The sequence below is a fragment of the Malaclemys terrapin genome, chromosome 7, assembly GCF_027887155.1.
Source record: "Malaclemys terrapin pileata isolate rMalTer1 chromosome 7, rMalTer1.hap1, whole genome shotgun sequence".
NCBI lineage: Eukaryota > Metazoa > Chordata > Testudines > Emydidae > Malaclemys > Malaclemys terrapin.
The window spans coordinates 44031000-44050866 of record NC_071511.1 but is presented as its reverse complement, the minus strand read 5'-3'; the positions used below and the strand labels follow the sequence as shown (position 1 = coordinate 44050866).

The 19867-nt window shown below is 41.0% G+C and overlaps 1 protein-coding gene across 1 annotated transcript in view; it reads left to right on the top strand.

Moving 5' to 3' along the window:
- Nucleotides 1-4360: 4360 nt before the first annotated feature.
- The window catches only part of LOC128840521 (inter-alpha-trypsin inhibitor heavy chain H3-like), a 35558-nt gene continuing 20051 nt past the window's right edge, over nucleotides 4361-19867 (top strand). The window contains exons 1-9 of the mRNA XM_054034615.1: nucleotides 4361-4470; nucleotides 11260-11280; nucleotides 12628-12794; nucleotides 13596-13700; nucleotides 14133-14295; nucleotides 15297-15407; nucleotides 16578-16703; nucleotides 16786-16902; nucleotides 17640-17808. Coding sequence (XP_053890590.1) covers nucleotides 4378-4470; nucleotides 11260-11280; nucleotides 12628-12794; nucleotides 13596-13700; nucleotides 14133-14295; nucleotides 15297-15407; nucleotides 16578-16703; nucleotides 16786-16902; nucleotides 17640-17808 — 1072 coding nt within the window. The 5' untranslated portion in view covers nucleotides 4361-4377. The remainder of the gene's footprint in view (nucleotides 4471-11259; nucleotides 11281-12627; nucleotides 12795-13595; nucleotides 13701-14132; nucleotides 14296-15296; nucleotides 15408-16577; nucleotides 16704-16785; nucleotides 16903-17639; nucleotides 17809-19867) is intronic.

Here is a 19867-nt window from a genome sequence, read left to right as displayed (position 1 = left end):
TTCCTTTGTAAGTTAAAAGAAGCCAAGAAGGAGAGAAGGAAAAAGAACAGAATGAGTTAACTGAGGGAAAAAATATAGCTAGCAAGCTCAGTCCAAAGATAAGATGCTGGCACCATCCAAGGACACTGCCCAGAGCTAAGACTTGGCCGACAGCCAAGAAAAGGGGGGGCCTGAATGGGCCCAAGCAACTATGAGATCTGCAAAACACTGTCAGGCATTAATGAAATGTGTTAGGTTTCTTTTCTCACAGATAAAAGAAGTGCTACCCAAAGACCCTAGCAGCCCTGCCATTCATTGAAACAAGGAGACTGAGTCTACGTAAAGTCCATCAACGAAAAACTGCTTTGGCTCCACACTGGAAAGGCCCTTTCCAAGTCCTGTTCACCACCAACACCGCTGTGAAGTACCAAGGACTGCCCATCTGGACCCAGGCTTCTCACTGTAAAAAGACCCCTCCACCTCGGGAGGACTCTCCGACTGATGATAAGCCTATTTAAAGACAGGGTGATGTGCTAGTAACCTCTCCCCTGTATGATACTGAACCACACTGTTTCAGGAAAAGAGAAGAAGGAACACTTGCTTCACTGAAACCACAAAGTCCAGGAATTCCTGACTACAAAAGACAATAAGAACTGACCCTGGTGAAGAAACAAAGAATTATACGCTGGCAGGGAGGCTCTTACACCCCTGGCCTCCCAGGTACAGGCTGAATGTCTAGTCTGCCAAAAGAACAACCCTCAACCAGGAGTGTCAGTGCCATCAGCCACTCTGGAACCTACCCCAGGCCCGGGGCTGGTTTGGCAAATAGACTTTACTGAGTTCCCCCGGACCCAAGGATTCAAATACCTTTTCGTCTTGGTGGATCGATTCAGCGGATGGCCTGATGCCTTACCCCTTGTTTTGCTCCGCATTCGCGCTCTCCCAAAGGGCAGGTTAGGGCTCAGTCCCTTCGAGATTATGTTTGGAAGGGCATGGCCTATGAATGGTACACCGGTTCTGGCAGGGGAGTGGGAAATGGGGTGTGGCTTTTTATCTCAGTACATGTGCTCTCTGTCTGCTGTTCTCTGTTCTCTCCACAGGTATACCAGAGATTTGCAGCCTCTCCCACTGGATGCCCCTGTCCATTCCTTGCAGCCAGGCGATTCCATTCTCGTTTGGACCTGGAAGGACAAGCCTCTCCAAGAGAAGTGGAAGGGACCCCACACCGTCCTGCTGGTCTCCCACACAGCAGCAAAGGTCAAGGGACACAAGAACTGGATTCATCACTCCCGTCTGAAGGCAGTGCCCACTCCTGAACGGTGGACCGTCCAGCCTACGGAAAAGGACTACCAGCGATGACCTGGGACTTAAACTGTTATTCAAAAAAACAATAAGATCTGCTGGGAATGCCCTGTGGTCTCTTTGGACAGTCGCAGCGCACTCCCCGTGAAAACTCTAAGCGTTGGTTGTGTTTACTCTCACAGGGCCGGCCTAACCTGGTGGCCTGGTCCTTTTGTTTTTAATCTGCCTACTATTGGTAATTGATATTTTGTGGGTATTTGGGGAATTGTAATTATTAGGCCCTAGGGTCACCTGCCCAGCATGAGTTCAGGTCCAGGGTCTGCCACAGTGGTACTCTTTGCCATAGGGATACTCCTTTCATTACCTCCCGTTCCCCCCAGGCACATGTGGGATGGAAAGGGATCCCTACTAACTTGGAAACAAACACATATGAGTCCTTGAAGGTTTGCTTTGCCCAAGAGTTTAACCTCTCTAACTGCTAAGTATGCTCCCAAATCCTGCACCACGCAGCAGGGTTACCCTGGAGGGTGGTTCCCCCAAAATTGGTCAGATATCTGTTGGGGATGGTTCAGTAGGGGAAGAAATACTTGGGTACCCCCTTGTCACAAAACTGTACCATTGAATCCCAGTATGCATTAAGGGACAACCCCTGGCCGCCCCAGGCAGCGTAAATCTTTGTATGCCACCTCAGAGCCCATTAAGGAAGGAGACAGGTTGGGTATGATCCTCCTCCCATCCTATGGGGTGGAACGGCTAACCCAATTTTATCATAGGCTCTCTGTGTTTCTCACCACATTCGCCAGTGAAACCTTGGCCATAGAAAAAAGCCTTAACTCAGAGCTATACCAGCTCCGGTTGCTGTCCCTGCAAAACAGACAGGCCTTAGATTATGTTTTAGCCTCCAGGGCGGGGTGTGTGCCCTTATTGGGAATGAATGTTGTACTTATGTCCCGGAAAACTCACAGGACATTAACAAGCACGTCCTGTCGGCCAAACAGGCTTTCAAGCAGTAGAAGGCCCAGGAAAGGAAACCCACAGTTTTCAATTCCCTTTGAAGTTGGTTGCCCGACCTAGGAGGACTGGGGGGTGGCCTTGTGCGTCTCCTCCTCACCGGTGTGGTATTGTGCCTGGTCACCCTCCTCCTAATTGCTTGTTTTAAAATGCTCCTCCGTAAGCTTTGTGCCCCCCGCTCCTCAAAAATCCCGGCATACCCTCTCATTGAAAACCCCAGCTTCATAGCACTTAATCATATCTTGTCCACAGAATATGAGAAAACTCAGCCAAAAGCTTGTTGAGTATTCTCAAAGGAGGGAGTTGTTGACGTCACTAGGCCTCACCCTAGGTAACTCGGGAGGGTGGAAGGCCACAAAGTGTCAATGAAGCCTTCCTGCACTAGGCCTAAGTGAACCAAACTCTATCCTTCCATGTTTAAACTCTAATCAACCTCAAAAGCCAGGTGCAATTGGAATATGTAAGCAACCAGTTATCTGTGTGCAACCCCCTGCTCAAGCAGTAATAATGAGGCCTGCATGTTTCTGGCTGAAGGGAGAAAGGACAAGATAACGGTTTAAAGAGTTACTAACAAGCTAGGCTTATAGCTGCCAAGAATGACTTAACTATTACCAGGGATGGGAGGGGTAGAGGGAGGAAGGGGGGGGGGGAAAGGAAGGGCTAGAGGGAAAAGGGCGGGGGTGAGGCTTAACTGTAAAATGTATAAAAGAAGAAAAACTGTTCCTGTTAGTGTGCTTGATTTGAGACTTGCCAGTCTCCTTGCACCGCTTTGGGATCCCAAATAAACTTTGTTTGCTTCTCCCCCTGGTGTGTTTATTGGCACGAAGCACACCAGGCAACGAACCCGCTGTTGCTTTGCCTCGGGCACTCTGTGCTGGCAACACAGTAGTGCAGTCCATGTAGGGGATAGGTCACACTTGCAGCACTCCACCTCAATCTCAGCAGGTGCAGCCTACCTAGGAGATGTATGTCTGGTACCAGCTAGATCTGCCTAAGGTGGGAAATTGAAAACCTATGATTTCCACCATAGCTACTCCCCTCTCTCGAGGCCAAAGTTCTTTCGTCATAAGACAAAAAACAACCCTCCAGAACTGAAACCTCGTTTCTGTTCAGTGCCCCTTTCACAGCTGCAGCACTGAAAGGCTTGAGGCTTTGGACAGATATTTAAAGTTGAGATTTTTTCCTCTTACAAAATACCTAAACTAAACACAATGTTATAGTTGAAAATTTACACCCCTATCATGGAAATAGTTAAGCATAAACCTGACTATTCACACACACACAGTTAGGTATGTGCTTAAGTATTTTTAGGATTAGGATCTAAAATGTTAAAAAGTCGGTAGAGTCTTAGTTACAACAGCTTTATCTCAGGATCCATATATCTTTAACCACTCATCACTTATGCTGGAGAATGCTCCTTATTCCCCTTCTTGACACATTTATTTGCCTGATTTACATCAAATTATATTTAACTAAATAATTCCTGATCTACCAACCTGCCACTTCTGGATTGGATAAGGCTATAGGTGTCTCCAGCTCATGAGAAAGTAAACAGCAGAAGGGCAGGAACATGGAAGAAAGTTTTCTAAGCCATAGAGGGGTAGGTACTTACATTTTTTTTATTAAAGCTAATGTTTATATATATAATACACAGGTTAAGAAATGAGTGTCTGTACATCTGAGTATAGTTACTGCATTGGGGTTTGGACCTGTATGTGGAAAATGGGCAGGAATATGTGGAAGATGGGTTGGATGCATGTGTGCAAATGTAAGGCTAATGTTAGAACCATAATGGAGATTTGATTTTGTGACATTCAGTCACTCAGGTATAATGCAAAATGTTAATTTGGAAGAGCGAATATATTTTCTCTCTTAACTGTAATGAAAATGTTATTTTGGCAGAGGGATTTTGCAAATCATTTTCTACAAACTTTGTTATCACTTCAAAAGTTCACTATTTGCTTTTTTCCCATTTGCCTAATGTTTAACCCCTGTTTTCACATTTGGTTGTTTATTAACAGACAGTAAACAGGGTACTATTTATTAGCACGTAACCCTTAAAATAGAATTGCTCATTTTTCCAAGATGGAAAACCATCTGTTGTTTTACATTTTATTGGCATTGATTCCTGCACTTGAAACATCAGACTTTTTTATAACACCTTTCAGGAACATCAAGGTAAGTAACTAAAATCCACCAGGTAGCTATTGCTTCCATGATTCATGCACCACTGAATGCACTAGGACCTAGGGTGGCCAGATGTCCCAGTTTTATCGGGACGGTCTTGATATTAGGGGCTTTGTCTTACATAGGACCCTATTGCCCCCCATCCCTGTCCCAATTTTTCACACTTGCTATCTGGTCACCAAACTAGGACCTTTGCCATTGACTTCTAGGGACACAGAATCAGACCTCAAGCAAACTGGACAGGCATGCACCTCCTATGCTTCCAGTTGAATCAGGTGTCCCTGCTGTTCTGCTGGATATAGTGGTTATGCCAGGCAGATAGGGTCCTTGCATACTTCTGAATGAACCAGGTAGGTTAAGCTGAGAGAACTCCCTCTGCTGCTGAACTTAACATGAAAATGGACACTTCCCTACCTGTTGAATTTATGAGGTAATTGAGGCAGTTGATCATCTGTTGGGCTGCACAATGCTCCTGAGTCATCTATTGTAGAAACTTCTGTATTTCTGTTTTTAAATCACTATCACTTTCCTTACTCATAATAACCTTCCTCTGTTCTTCTGTCCTTCCATCCCTCACCCAAATATAAAAGAAGATGTTTTCAAGGTTTTTGTTTTTACAAAGGTAGAATAATAACTGTAGCACCTGATTATTGCACCTGAAAAATAAAACAAAATATTGGGGGTAAAAACCAGCCAAAGAATATTAGATATCAGAGACACAAAATATTTTTCTGGTGATCTTGTCCATTACCTGGGTGCCAGGACAGCATTGTACCCTTCAGTGTATTTTATGACAATATGGCAGAGCTTCCACCACATCTCTACGGGACACTTTTTTATACTTGACTAGATTTCAGTGTAAGAAAATGCTTCATGATATTCAGTCCAAATATTCTTTTTGCTCCATTTTGTGCCACTACGCCTAACAACAACAAACAATTTTTCTTCCTTCTCTGTGTTTCCATGTTTCAAAGACTTGTAGATGGTTATGGTAAGCTCCATTTGGTAGCACTGTTGTCTCAGGGGGTAGGGCAGAGAGTTAGACCACTTCATTTCCATTGACTGGTTGTATATACTTTAGCAAGTCTCTTAACCATTCTGTGCCTTAGTTTCCTTGTCTATAATGTTTATCCACCTTTTCAAAGTACTTTGAGATGTATGACAGAAAATGCTCTTGAAATGACATGTATTATTATTTAGAGAGACGGTGGGGGAGGTAATATTTTTTTATTGGACCAACTTCTGTTGGTGAGAGAGACGAGCTTTCGAGCTAACACAGAGCTCTTCTTCAGGTCTGGGAAACTAACCCAGCTACAACAACGCTATAAACAAGTTCCATTATTTAGTCATTATGTAACACAATTATAAAGTTGTACCTGTTTCCTGCTCTCTTCATAAATTAGATTTGCCCATGACACTTAATAATTGTTATTGTTCTCTGTATTTCCTCTGATGCTGAAACCTTTCTGAATTTAAGATGCCCACAGCTCTATGCTATATTCCTGGTAAGGTATATGCAGAATCCTGTAAAGAGAAGAGCTGATTGTCCACTGTGGTATGCCACTTTTATGATGATATAATTCCATTGAAATAATGGAAATCTTTGTGTGGCATAGAGGTTCCTTCCCACCCCATTCCTGGCCCCCTGGGAGTAGGGAGTATGGCTCGAGGGACGGGGTGTAACAGGAGCAGCTCTGTCCTCTGGTAATCGCCAACTGCCATTGGGGCCACAGGCAGACAGGTGTGATTTAGAGCAGCTCTGGGTCTGCTCTAACTTGCTCTTGGGGGCCAAACCAACCCCAGGATCAGAGGTGCCATAAAACTCCCTTTGCACCACCACCCCCTGCAGCTGTGCTAGGGCACAAAGTAAAATTGTCAATGGCAAAGCTTCTATTGATAGACAGCCTTGGAAATTGAAGTCCTCTGCTTATTCACTGCATGGGTAGCAGTAGTACAAGCTTCCTTACACTACCTTATTTATCAACTTAGCTTTGGAGGAACCTCATATAGGTGTATTGGGATTTTCAGTTTTCATGGCCTAGTAATTTCTTGGAGAAGTATAGTTCTTACAGAAACTATGATAAAGATATGTGAATGTAACACTTTTGCCAGGTGGAGTCGGCAGCAATAAGGGCTGGGTTCAATATCTAGGAGTTTCTCTGAACAATATAAAATAGAATTGGATATCTGAGAAAGCTAAACACCAACCCAAAAGGCAGTACTTCTCCACTCACAAGCATCGAGTCTGTGTATAACAAAAGAAAACTTTTAACCAACTCCCCTTTCCTTCCACTGCATCCCACTAACACTTGGTTATCCCTGTCCAGCAAAGACCCAGAGTTCAGAGCTGCGTTCACCTGAGTTCACCTCCGACCCCTGTAAGGGGCGGGGGGAGGGGGAGCATCGAGCAATATCTCTGCTGCTGCCACTTGCCTCTGCAACTGGCTTGCTGCTGCTTTCTCTGCCACCACTTGCCACTGTAATTTGCTGCCGCTCACCACTGCTGCTGCTGTATTATTTCTACTACCATCATTTAACCCAGCTCTTAGTGATTTCACTGGATAGTGGGGAACCTCTCTGCTGCCACCTGAGTTATTTTTCACTGCAACACTATCCCCACACCAGTTCTAAGGCTTAGCCCCTAGTCCTGCTCATCAGTGATTTCAGCTCTTGTAATCATGAACAGAAACAAGGACTCTCAACTGAATCCAGTCAGCTCTGTCTTTAAACACTAGAGAGGGGAGGGATTTTAGGCAGAGTCCATATCCTCAGGAACACGTGTTCTTCCACCCTCTCATTTTCACTGGGATTTAGCATCCCTACCTTCTGCTTAGCAAGTGGGGTTCAATTTAGGGGAGCAGGCTAGGTACAGTTCTATTGCCCTTTACTCATACAATAAAGATAACATTTCATTACCCCTGCATTTAATACTAACATGAGCTGTAACCCCAAACCAGCCAAAACTGAACCCTTCTGCAAAGCAGTTCTGTCTGGTGAACACCCAGGCAGAATAGGTGTATCTGTGCCTGAAGTCTTTTTCCCCAGGGAAAAGCTCATTGAGACCCTGCTTGTCCCTCTCTTTTATGAATCCACAATCAAAAATTTTTAACTGGATACACTATAGAGCTGAAAGCTGTAAGTGACTCTAGGCAGGAAAACAAACATTTCGTGGTGAAAATAACAACTGTTTTGGTTTTGTGAGAAGTGGCACAAGCAAAAAATAAAAATAAATTCTTTGCCAGTGGAGTGGATTTTTTCACATGGCTCTAAGTATAAGTCTAGTAGACAGGTCACCCAGTTGGCTGTAATATAACCGAAGAACTGATTTTAAAAGTGTCTTGAAGCTGTTTTTTTCACTATATGGAGATTCAAAGTCACTTGACATTTCAGAGTAATTCTAACTTTTCACTCCCTGGAGTCTGTACCTCAGTGCATGACTTATAAAGTTGCAATTATTATTTGCAATGAGTGGGTGCATGTAATCTCTGGTGTATGTTCAGAGGGCTATAGCCAGGACCTTCCACTTGGATGAAGCACCGAGGAAAGTTACAAGAGCAATGGTGGGAAATTTTGATGTCAATTGTATTAGAAGTAGTAGTAATAAAAGTTATGTATGTAATGCCTAACAGTTACACAGGGTGAGACACATTCTCTACTCCTTGTTCTAAGACAGATAAAACACAGGACAACGGTCCAGGGAAAGGAGAGATGAGATTATAAGCAAGAAGGTAGGGAGAAATTGCTGAAGGAGGAATATGATGAAGAAAAGGCGCTCTTAATAGAAAATGGATATTGTCTGTCTCAGGCATAGTGGGCAGCACAGTCAAGGCATGAAGCTGATCCCATGAAAGAGACAAAGGCAGCAGTAAGACAAGGTGCTTTTTATGAGATTTGGGACCTAATACAACTTTCATTCCTTCCATTGATTTGAAGTTAATTGAAAGACTTCAATGAGAGTTGAATAGACCTGTAGGAAGCAAATTGAGGAGTAGGTGGAAATGGCCTGTGTTATGCAGGATTATCATAATGAAACCAGATTATCATAATATTCCAATTTGAAAATCTACAAAATGAAAACAGTAGTAAGTGGATCAAGATTAAATAGAGAGTGAGGACAAGGAGTTCGAATATGACATAGTCAGAAGCAGTGAGGCAATGAAGGTATTGAAGGATAGATGTGTGAGACATGCTCAAAGAGGAGAAAGGAGGAGGACTTTAACAGCAATATTTTGGATAGCGTAGAGAGGAGAGAAGAGAGGGGAGAACTGGAAAAGAGGAGGTTACAGTTATCAAGGTGAAAGATAACTGAGTTGTAGCAGTGAGGACAGTAATAAAAGGGTGTATTTTGCTGATATAATGAGGTGACAGGACTTTGAGAGATTATGGGCGAGATGGGTGAAGAAGAATCAAAGATGACACTGAGACCGTGAGACAGGAAGGAGAGTTCAGTTTTCACTAGGATAGAGAGACAGAGAAAGGGGATGAGTAGGAAAGAAATTCAATTTTGGAAAGATTGAGTTTGAAATGGCAGTTGGGCATTCATAAGTAGACATCTGAGTCACACCTGGAGAGGTGAGACTGGACAGAGGTATATATAGGAATCACTTGCATGGAGGTGGCAGTTGAGAACATAAGAGTAGTTGTGGTGCCAGAGAGACAGAGTAGGTAGAAATAAGATTCTAGACAGACAGAAAGCATTCTCCAGTGGTTAGGGCACTAGCCTAGGAATTGGGAGACCTGTCTTCAAGTCTCTGTTTTCCATGGTCTTCTTCCTTTGTAACCTTGGGCAAGTCACTTAGGTCCAGCTCTCAAATGTATTTGGGCATCTAGTTCCCCATTGGTAGGTGACTAAATACTTTTGAGAATCTAGGTGTCTGACTCTCAGTTCTCCATTGGAAAAATGGGGGTAATAGCATTGCCCTACCTCACAGAGGTATGTGTGTGAGGATAAATCAATTAAAGACCATGAGGTGGTATTGTGGTAACATGGGGCATATCCATACCTTCTATAGTAATATGTTGGTTAATATCTCAATATATTTGCTTCCATGTTAGGTAGAGTGCATAAATATGACAAGCCAGTTTTCCAAAAACAGAATGTCACCAATAAGACTTTGAACCAAGAGAAAGAAGGAATTTGTGATCAAAATTCCTGGCGTTCATTTTGAAATAGTGACCTTCCCTGACCGTAAAATTGCATTTTTTCTTATTTGCACAGCCCACCTACAGTGGGAGCAAACATACTGATTTAAAATAAACATTAATTTCTGGAAACCTCTCTATGTTTACACCCTTTCATAGTGACCTCATCCACCACCATGGTCCAGCAGAAATACTGTCACATATAACAGTGGTTCACAAACTGGGGGGCATGCCCCGCTGTGGGGCGCAAGAGGTTCTCTGGGGGTGCACAAAGAAACTGAGATCCCACAGATCCTGAGGACCTGCTGCCATAATAGCGGGAGTGGGATAAAAATAGAGTGAGTATTGCAGTATAAAAATAGAGTGAGTACTGCGGGGTGGGACGGGAGCGGGATTTAAAAAAACAGTCCTCCTGCACCGTAAATGACATAAACGCCCTGGCCAGCAGCCACTGCTATCTGGCCACCAGCTTTGAAGGCAGCACTGCCGCCAGCAGCAGCACAGAGATAAGGGATTACCTCAGATTACAAGTAATAGAGTGGGGCACAACAAATTCTGTGAATGGTAAAGGGAGGGTGCGACTGGAAAAGTTTGCGCACCACCGACTTATAAGATGGTGTGAAAATTGTGGCCAGATGGGCTGAAGCAGCACAAATATATGGACAAGTAAGCTTCAAGGACATATACATGTATGTCTAAATATTTTGGGTTTCACATAATTAGCTCAAATTTACAAACCCCCTTTCCCCCAGGGAGATTCCATTTCTTTAAAAAGGCCAAATTGCTCTCGATGTGGGAAGTACCTACCTAAAGGCCAGGAAACTGAGTTCCCAAACTGGAGTTTCTCTCTGATCATGCCATTAGGTGGACCAGGTTGTTCCCCGGGTGGAATGAAAAGGGGTTAAACCCTTGAAACCCATGGATCTTGGGACACTCAGAGGTTCTTCAATTATTTCTGTTTTGTGCAGCAGATAGGAGCATGTACAACCAGAAGTCTGTGCTATATGTTAAGGACTGAAGAGACACCCTCCCCCCAAACAAACAAACAATCCAGGCTAGTACGTGTGTGTCCTCTGTGTGGCATTTAAATTGTATTTAATTTTTCATTAGAATTTTTCTCTTTCCCCTCTCTCTTTCTTTCATTTTGTCTGTATTTGTTTTTCATTCTGTCCCCATCTTTGCTCCTTTTTCAGTTTCTCCTGAGCAAAACACAAACCCAGCAACATTCAAGTTCTAACTTTCAAATCCACAATTGTTGAGACCCATTATTAGCTAATCAGGGCCGCAGGGTTTGGCACCTTATAAACAGAATAAATGGGCCAGATCCTGAATGACTCACTCATTCTTTCTTGGAAAAAACTCCTATTGTCTCCCACTGACTGCTCGTATATACCCAGATTTAACTCCAGCACCCAATAACTTACCTAGAAATAACTTACCTGGCATATGGTACCAGAACACAAGGATGAATCAACCTTGAATTTACTAACTATGGGCTGGCTCTACATTGCTGACTCACACAAAACTACCATTTGATTTGGTAGATGCTAAAGTGCTATATAGATGCTAAGTAGGTTTATTTGTATGCATATTCTCACAATAGACATGAGACAATTTTTCAATTTCTTCTCTTTACAGAAGCGAAGTGCTGATGACTTGGTAAGTTCTCTTCTCATTTATAACTGAGAATATTGTACCAATTGAGGGTTTGTTTTTATCCAGGCTGCAGTGATGGATTCAAATTTCAGTTAATAAAATACTCTTACTATTTTAAAGACTTGTGTTATACTACAATGAGCACAGCATGAGTAATTGTTATTTCTAGGTACACATGGTAAATGGTGCATGCTAGTCTCTGAAGAGTTTGGTTTAGTTAATCATAATATTCAGTAATATCCCAAATTCAGAGTCTGTCAGACTCTGTGCAGTAAAAAGAGAATAAACAAATAATAGCTAATCCCATGTTGTATTTCAACAAATAATAAAACTGTTTGGCATTGTCTCCACACCTCTACAGAAACATTTTATCTTCTTTTTAAGTATTTCATTCAAGGAAGGCAAGTGGCTTTATCTTTAAGGCTGATGCCAGTTGGCATTTAGACCCCAATTCAGCAGTCCATCCCACTTAAGCACAAATCTAAATACTTAGTGAATCAGCCAGGCTGCAGTCATCTATCTCCTCTCATCCCCAACCATAAGAATCCTGGGGCACTTCTAAATATTATTCTTGCACAAAGGGTACATGTTGTTGCTGAAGAGTTACCTAAATAGTTGTAGCTATCTATTTAGCTATGTGCTTATGTAGCCCCATCACCATAGTAAATGAGCACCTCCCAAGTATTTGAAAAAGATACAGTAACAATCTTCCTCCCCCATTACTTCCTTCCCAGCATGTGGAAGAAATAGCTCCTGTTTTAAGTGGTCCACAGGCCTTGTGATGGATCTCTATTTAGGGGGTGAATTTTTCCCTTAGAATATAAAGGAGGATAACCTGAAATGAAATTGAGTCTATATGTGGCACTTTTATACAAAGGCACTTTTAGGTGTGTGCTGCACGAGCCAGCCATTCAGCTGCTGTTTACAGCAATCATTGGTATCAGAAGCCAGAGGTATATTGTTGTGTACACCCAATACTGAGCATGCACAGGAGTTATGGATGCAATAAAATAAAATTAGTTCAAAATGTTATAAATACCTGAAAGTAGGAGCTTATAGTAGCAGTGCCAGCTCAACTCTAGAGATAACATTTTGCTACTGAGGTTATAGTTACTGTTAGTAGAACAATTATTTTCACATACTAGCCTGATTTTGGACAATATTAAAAACACTCAAGCAAACTTCATTGTACCCTAGTGGTCCTGAACAAATACAGAACTTGTTCTTTTCTGTTATGCAGTGAAATGCTAGGACTCTCTACTATGATTATTTCTGTTTTATTGAATTATTACTGATTTACACAATGTTCAAATGTAACTGGTGGTTATTTTGCCATCTTTTATTCTTCAGATTGTCAATGGCATAGAAATCTATAGCATGAAAATTGACAGCAAAGTGACTTCCCGATTTGCCCACAATGTCATCACTAGCCGAGCTGTCAATCGTGCCAATGTGTCTAAGGAAGTGGTTTTTGATGTGGATCTCCCTAAGACAGCCTTCATTACCAATTTCAGCATGTGAGAAGAACTTCTATTTCTAGCACGGTCTAAGAATCTGTCTGGGTTTAATACAGAGAAATATAGACTAGCAGCATTAAGAATCTGAACTGAATCTTTATTTTTACTTTACTATTAGGTTGATTTTTAAATGTTATTTGGACAACGTTAATGATACAAATATAGATGCAGGGTATTTGTGGGACCTTCAGACAGTTGTGCATTTGTGGATAAGATCACTAATTTGCAATTTTTTTCTACCCATCTGCAGAGGCCTAAAGGAAAATTTCCAGAAATACCACTTGTTCAAACCTGGGATCTCTAGAAAGATGTTCCATTGCCTACAGTTTTTCCATCATGAGATTATAACTTAATTTATTCCATTATTGTAGAAGCAATATTTGAACATAGTAGCTGAAAGCAGATGAAGGCCAAAAAATGGAGGAAAATATCACACCTTTTTGTCTTTAGTTACAGTATATCATCTGGTGTCATTGTTCAAAACATGATATTCACAATGCCATGGTATAGGAGTTTGCCAAAGATTTCAATAGTGGTTACCATCAGCCCAATATTGGGCTCATTTATTTTCAGAGGAGGAATTGGTCTTGATCTGGTAAGGTGTAGAACTCTTAACTCCAACTGAAGTACCTGGAAATTGAAGGTGTTCATCACCTCACAGGAAGTGCTCAGCACTTGGCAAGATCAAATCTAGAAACTGCTTGTTAGCAAACAAGATAATGAACAGAGGATAATCAATAATAATGTTTTCATGTGTCAATACAAATCATTCAGCTAAATTAGATACTTTTTCATCTGTAGGACAATTGATGGTGTTACCTATCCTGGGACTATAAAAGAAAAGGAAGTTGCAAAAAAGCAATATGAGAAGGCTGTTTCACGGGGACAGACTGCGGGTCTCGTCCGGTAAGAATACTTACTTACAGTGGGCTTAAACTTTTCATTTCCATATTCCAGCATCCTATAGCTAAAAATGAAATTAAGAATATATTTTATAGCCTCTGTTAAAAGTTCATACTTTATATGAAAAAAGGATATTGGTTATAATGTAATAGAGACATGACTTCTGATTGGTCAGGGGATATCCATTATTGTGAAAGATTTAATTATGCAACCCTACTAATTGAATAATACATACTCATGTGATTAGTCCCACTCAGCTACCTGTGTAAATGCTTCTCAGTATGAGTTAGTGATAAAGAATGAGACCCAGAAATTTCATTTCTCTTGTATTCATTTTTGTGGGCCAGATTATGCCTGGCTCTTGAGCAGGCGCACAATAGGAGAGAAAGGACAAGCAGCCTTTTTTCTTATTTGTAATTAGTTTAACATTTCTAGGGCTTCTGGGAGAAAAACTGAAAAGTTCACTGTTTCAGTCAACATTGCAGCAGCCAGCAAAGTCACTTTTGAGCTCACCTATGAGGAACTGTTGAAGAGAAACTTTGGAAAATATGAGATGCTCATTAAAGTAAAACCAAAGCAGCTCATCAATCACTTTGAGGTAAATGGCATTGTGAATTAAATTGTACCTTGCAGTGGTTACATTCTGTAGTTATAGAAACTCAAGATGCATTGAAATCTTGTGCATCTTTTGGAATATATGCATAACAGATGAAGCGGGATACTGTGTTTGTCCACAGCAGTTCACAATTGAAGGGAAGGTCCCCAACCAATATCTTGTGGGCAGTGGTGATTATGAACCAGGTTGAAAGCCTCAAACAATGTATTTTATTACTGGTTTGCATACATAAGCTTCACTAGTTGGGACAAGCAATAAGCCCTACAAAATTAGGATATATTGGAGAGTGGGAAAGTCATTAACACAACTGAGAACAGGATTAACTTGAGACACTCCTCTCACAAATGCCTTAATAGAATAGTCCAAACCTTGATCAAACTGATGCCAAACAATGCTGCCTGAATTCATAGAGACACACCAACTGTACCCTAGGATTCAGACCAATGTCTTTTCAGTGCCAGAGGTTGTTTGAACACTCTCTTTATCTGCCCTGCTAAAATCTACCTGTAGTTCAATAGCTTTCTCTCATGTGTGCCCAGGAGATGCTTTAAAAGGATATACTCTGAAGATGGTCATCAAAAAATGCTTAAATCATTATATGCGGCACTATGCAGAAGAACAAAACCATACTGCAGCATAAACAAATCATAACCAGATATGGCCTCCTGGTACTGGCAGTATGGTATTTTCAGAGGAAATTAGTGGTTCTTCAATATCTGACCCAAATTCTTGTGAGCAGTTAGTAAAACAGCAACTTTCAGTTGTGTTTCTTTTTTAAATCTCCAGGTGGAAGTTAGATAGGTCACATCTAACTACTTGAGGATTTCTGATTCAAATATGAATGCTACTTTGCATTATAAAGGCAGATTTCCCCTTTACTAAGAAATTCCCTATTCTGCATATAGAGTTGCTCATTGTCCTCCATCTAAGTTGTTATAGTTGTGGGTTTATCTATGACAGTGTATTTTCAATGAATGTTTCAGATCCAGGCAAACATCTTTGAACCCCAAGGTATCCGTGAGCTGGAAGCACAAGGAACATTCATCACCAATGACCTGTCACAAGTTATTAAAAAATCTTTCTCAGGAAAAAAGGTACAATGGCTAATAACCTTAGTAGAGAATGAATTTGTTATATTTTGTCTGCATTCTAACAAAGTCAGCTCATTATGAAATAATACATCAGCACAATATATTGGGTTAATGCAAACGTAAATGTATTGTACTGGCCAGTAGTGGGTCTGGATGGGATAATACAGCTCTTTTCCATCTCTAATTTCTATAAGGCCTCTCTTCCCAGGGTTGCTCTAAATCATGCCAGCTTATAACAGCCTTCTATGGATTATTACACTAGCACAGAATATCCAGGTGCTCTGGCCATGCCCTTTCCCTCCCTCCCTCCTAATAAAACCCCTCAACTGGGGCCAGGAAAGGAGCTGACCTAAAGGAATTACACATGCTTTACATGAACCAAAGTGCATGGGGCGGGTCCCTTTGCCCTCTGGCATTACAGGGTATTCTTTAGGGGCCACCTACAGCCCTTTTATGTCACTGAAGGTGACATAAAGGAACCGCAGAATAAAGAAAAATTCAGGAGATTGAATTTAAATTGACCCTATTGCTTTTTAAATAATTAAGTGTGAGGAAACAGGGTTTTAGTTCGAGACCTTGAAATTGAACCTTAGCCTACTGGTATTTCTGCTCTGACATCTACTTGTTGTTATTATTTGTTATATGTATTACAGTAGTGCTTTAGGCCAAGTCCCTTTGTGCTAGGCAGTGCACAGACAAAGAGGTGGTTCTTAGATAGGCAGGTGACTGCCCCTTTTGCTGTTGTGCCCACATAGCTAGAACTTGCTGTCCATAAGCAGACACCTTGCATTTTACTTCCCCACTTTCAAACAACATCTAAAATCACCCCCTTTGCAGGAGCACTTTTTAGTATAATTGGTTTTGTATATGTGTATGATGATGTAGTTAATATTTTCATCTCTTTAACAGTTGCTGAGGAGAGGGCTTTATAATAATATTTTATTATTAATGCATTTTTATTACCTTGCATAAACTCAGTTACTCAGAATAATAAAATATTTTCTTGGGTATAGATAACTTGTTTAAAATGGCATCTGTTTTATAAAACCCTGTTTTATCATATTGACTTTTACATTTCTGTACATACATTTGTCTAAAACACAAACCTTCTCATGTTTTGTATTTTACATTCATTTATTAAAGTTTGAGTCTAATGAGGGCTTCTGCTTTCAGGGCCATGTGTCTTTCAAGCCAACCATTGATCAACAGCGAACCTGTGCAAATTGTTCAACATCACTGTTGGATGGAGATTTTACAATAAAGTATGATGTGAAGAGAGACAGTGCAGGTGATTTACAGGTAAATTCAATACTTTACAATTTCATCTGGGCATGCTTAGTCAATTGAAGTCACATTATTTTACACATCTTCTTTTTTTCAGATTGTCAATGGATACTTTGTACACTTTTTTGCACCAACAAATCTTCCAAATTTTCCAAAAAACGTGATTTTTGTAATAGACATTAGTGGCTCAATGTCTGGAATAGGAATACAACAGGTAATTGATTACATTTACTATAAAGTCAGTCCTGGTGTGCCAGGTTCTAGGGAGCCTAGTACCCAGTGGAGGTGCTAGACATTTCTTATCATGAGCAGGTGTTCAAAGTCTCAGCCTACGCCAAAACTATAATCATGGATGTTTTCAAGCTATATTTTTATATCTTCAAAATTCTAAACCAAAGTATCTATAAAAGGCCTCCCCACGCTCTGGGTATCCTGTAAGTTAAAACACATGTATAATATTGTCTGTTGTTCCCTTTTCTATATCTTTTGTACCCTCTTCCAGCCTGGGTGATGGGAAGCACCTTACTGTTAGAACTCCCCACTGCATTCTGATGCTCAGAATTTCTGTTTCTGCTGCTGCATATCAAGACCCAGGCTCTGGTGCTTAAGATCTCCTCTCCAACCCAAATGTTACTATTGCTTAGAACTAACCTCTCCCGCTCAGCATAGGTGATGATTGTTCAAGTGATCCTATCATAAGGCCTGATTTTCATCTCATCTACACAGATGTTATGCTGGTGTAACTCACTGATTTAACTGGAATTATTCCTGATTGACAGTGGTACAACTGAGGACAGAATCAGGCCCAGAGTTTTTCACTATCCACTATATGAATGTTCAGTGAAAAATCCTGTTCAGAAACAAATCATGTAAAAGCTGTAGGCTTTCCTTTGTTATTCAATATACCCATATCAGTTTCATTCATTTAAACTTGTGTTTATTTACTTATAGACAAGGGAAGCACTTCTTAAAATATTAGAGGATATTAGGGAAGATGACTACTTTAATTTTGTACTGTTTGGTTCCGATGTACACATTTGGAAAGACACATTAGTCAAAGCCACTGCTGAGAATCTGAAGGAAGCAAAGAACTTCGTTCGAGCTATTGACACTCGAGGCAGTAAGTATTGTAGTAAACTTGCCAATAGGTGGTACTTCAAATAAATATTGAAGAAGCTAATACACAAATGCAGTCTGAGAATGGAGTACTGCAAGCTTTCATTCTAAAAATTAACTGGTTAAGAAGCACTACTATAGTTATATGTTTGTTTTGGGGTTCTGTGAAGGTTTTTGCAACCTTCTGAGAAAGAACTGAAAAACAGGCAAGTTTTAAACAGAAATCACAACCCCCCTACCCTAAAAATAGTGTGCGAATTCACCAGAGAGAGCAAAATTCATGTTACTGGAATTAGAAATTGAGAGCTGCATCCTTCAGTCATCAGTGATTTTTACCACATAGGTCTGAAGCACATGGCCAGTGGTTAAAATTGACAACATTGCAGTCACACAGTCAATAACTTCAGTCTCAAATCCCCAGCATTTCTGGGTGAGTCTGAGAAATACCCCGCCCCCCACCACACACACACTTCTGTGCTCATGGGCATACTTGCACACACACACACACGAATCTATGACAACAGATGCCTGCTAACTGTGATCACAGTACCAGTGTTGCCAGCTCTCGTGACTTTTTTTGTAAGTCTCATGACATTTGGTGATTTTCTTTAAAGCTCCAGCTCCTGGAGTCATGAAAATCTCAGCTTTCATTTAAAAAAAAGTAAAGTTTCCTGGCCCTCCTGGCTGTAGAAAAAAGTTAGAAAATGTGATCTGAGTGTAACCTAAAGAGAGAAAACCAGAAAGCAAAGAGAACTCAATATTTATTATTTTTAATCATCTCATGATTTGGAAGCCAATCTCATGATTTTTTGGAGCCTGACTCAAATTTTGGATGCTTGGGGTTAGCAGTATTGCATTATGGTGCATGAGGCTCGCCTTAAGATTTTGGGAAGGATTACAAAGACAATTTTTTGATGTTCCCCAAACTTAACTAATGTACTTCCTCCGCTGCCTGAAGTCTGTATTGTAGCGGCAAAAGTCCATTGGTGGCAGTCAAGCGAATTACAGCTTCAGCTCCTTCAAGAGCCTCCAGTGGTAGCAGATAGTACTGCAGTTTGCTGTACATCAGCCACACTACACAGTTTTATCATTATTGGTGGGTCTTAGCCCCTAATAACCAGCTATTCTGGTAGAGGTTGCATTTGTGACAGAATTTCATATGGCATGTTCACAAGGTGCGAGTGAAGCTCCATATGTATTTCCTCCTACCCTTCCATCACCCATGCAAGGACCTGCCCCAAGCTTGCCCTATATTACTAATGGGACATTTCCGAGGTTGGCATTTACTCAAAATATGATGTCCATTTTTTCTTATGTTAGTTTGCAAAATCCAGGTTCTGTCAAATTTACTCATCCCCAGCCGTCAAAACCAAATCCTTTCACTGTAATGTGAAGTGTTTATGTGATGGATTTAAATGCCAGCTATAAATGGAGGCAAAATGTTAAGGGACTGAAACTGCCTGAATTCAGTTATCGTACTGTAATGATAATTCACTAGATTCCTAAATATCCACTCTACTCCGTGCTGATAAGGCCTCAACTGGAGTATTGTGTCCAGTTCAGGGCGCCACATTTCAGGAAGGATTAGGACAAATTGGAGAAAGTCCAGAGGAGAGCAACATAAATGATTAAAGGTCTAGAAAATGACCTATAAGGAAAGACTGAAAAAAATTGGTTAGTTTAGTGAGGAGAAGAGAAGTCGGGGAGGGTAGATATGATAACAGTTTTCAAGAACATAAAATTTTGCTATAAGGAGGAGGGAGAAAAATTGTTCTCTGAGAATGGGACAAGAAGCAATGGGCTTAAATAGCAGCAAGAGAGTTTTAGGTTGGACATTAGGAAAAACTTCCTAACTGTCAGGGTAGTTAAGCACTGGAATAAATTATCTAGGGAGGTTGTGGAATCTCCATCATTAGAGGTTTTTAAGAACAGGTTAGACAAACACCTGTTGCGGTCATCTAGATAATACTTAGTCCTGCCTTGAGTGCAGGAGTCTGGACTAGAAGACCTCTTGAGGTCCCTTCCAATTCTACATTTCTATAATTCTATAATAAATAAACAAT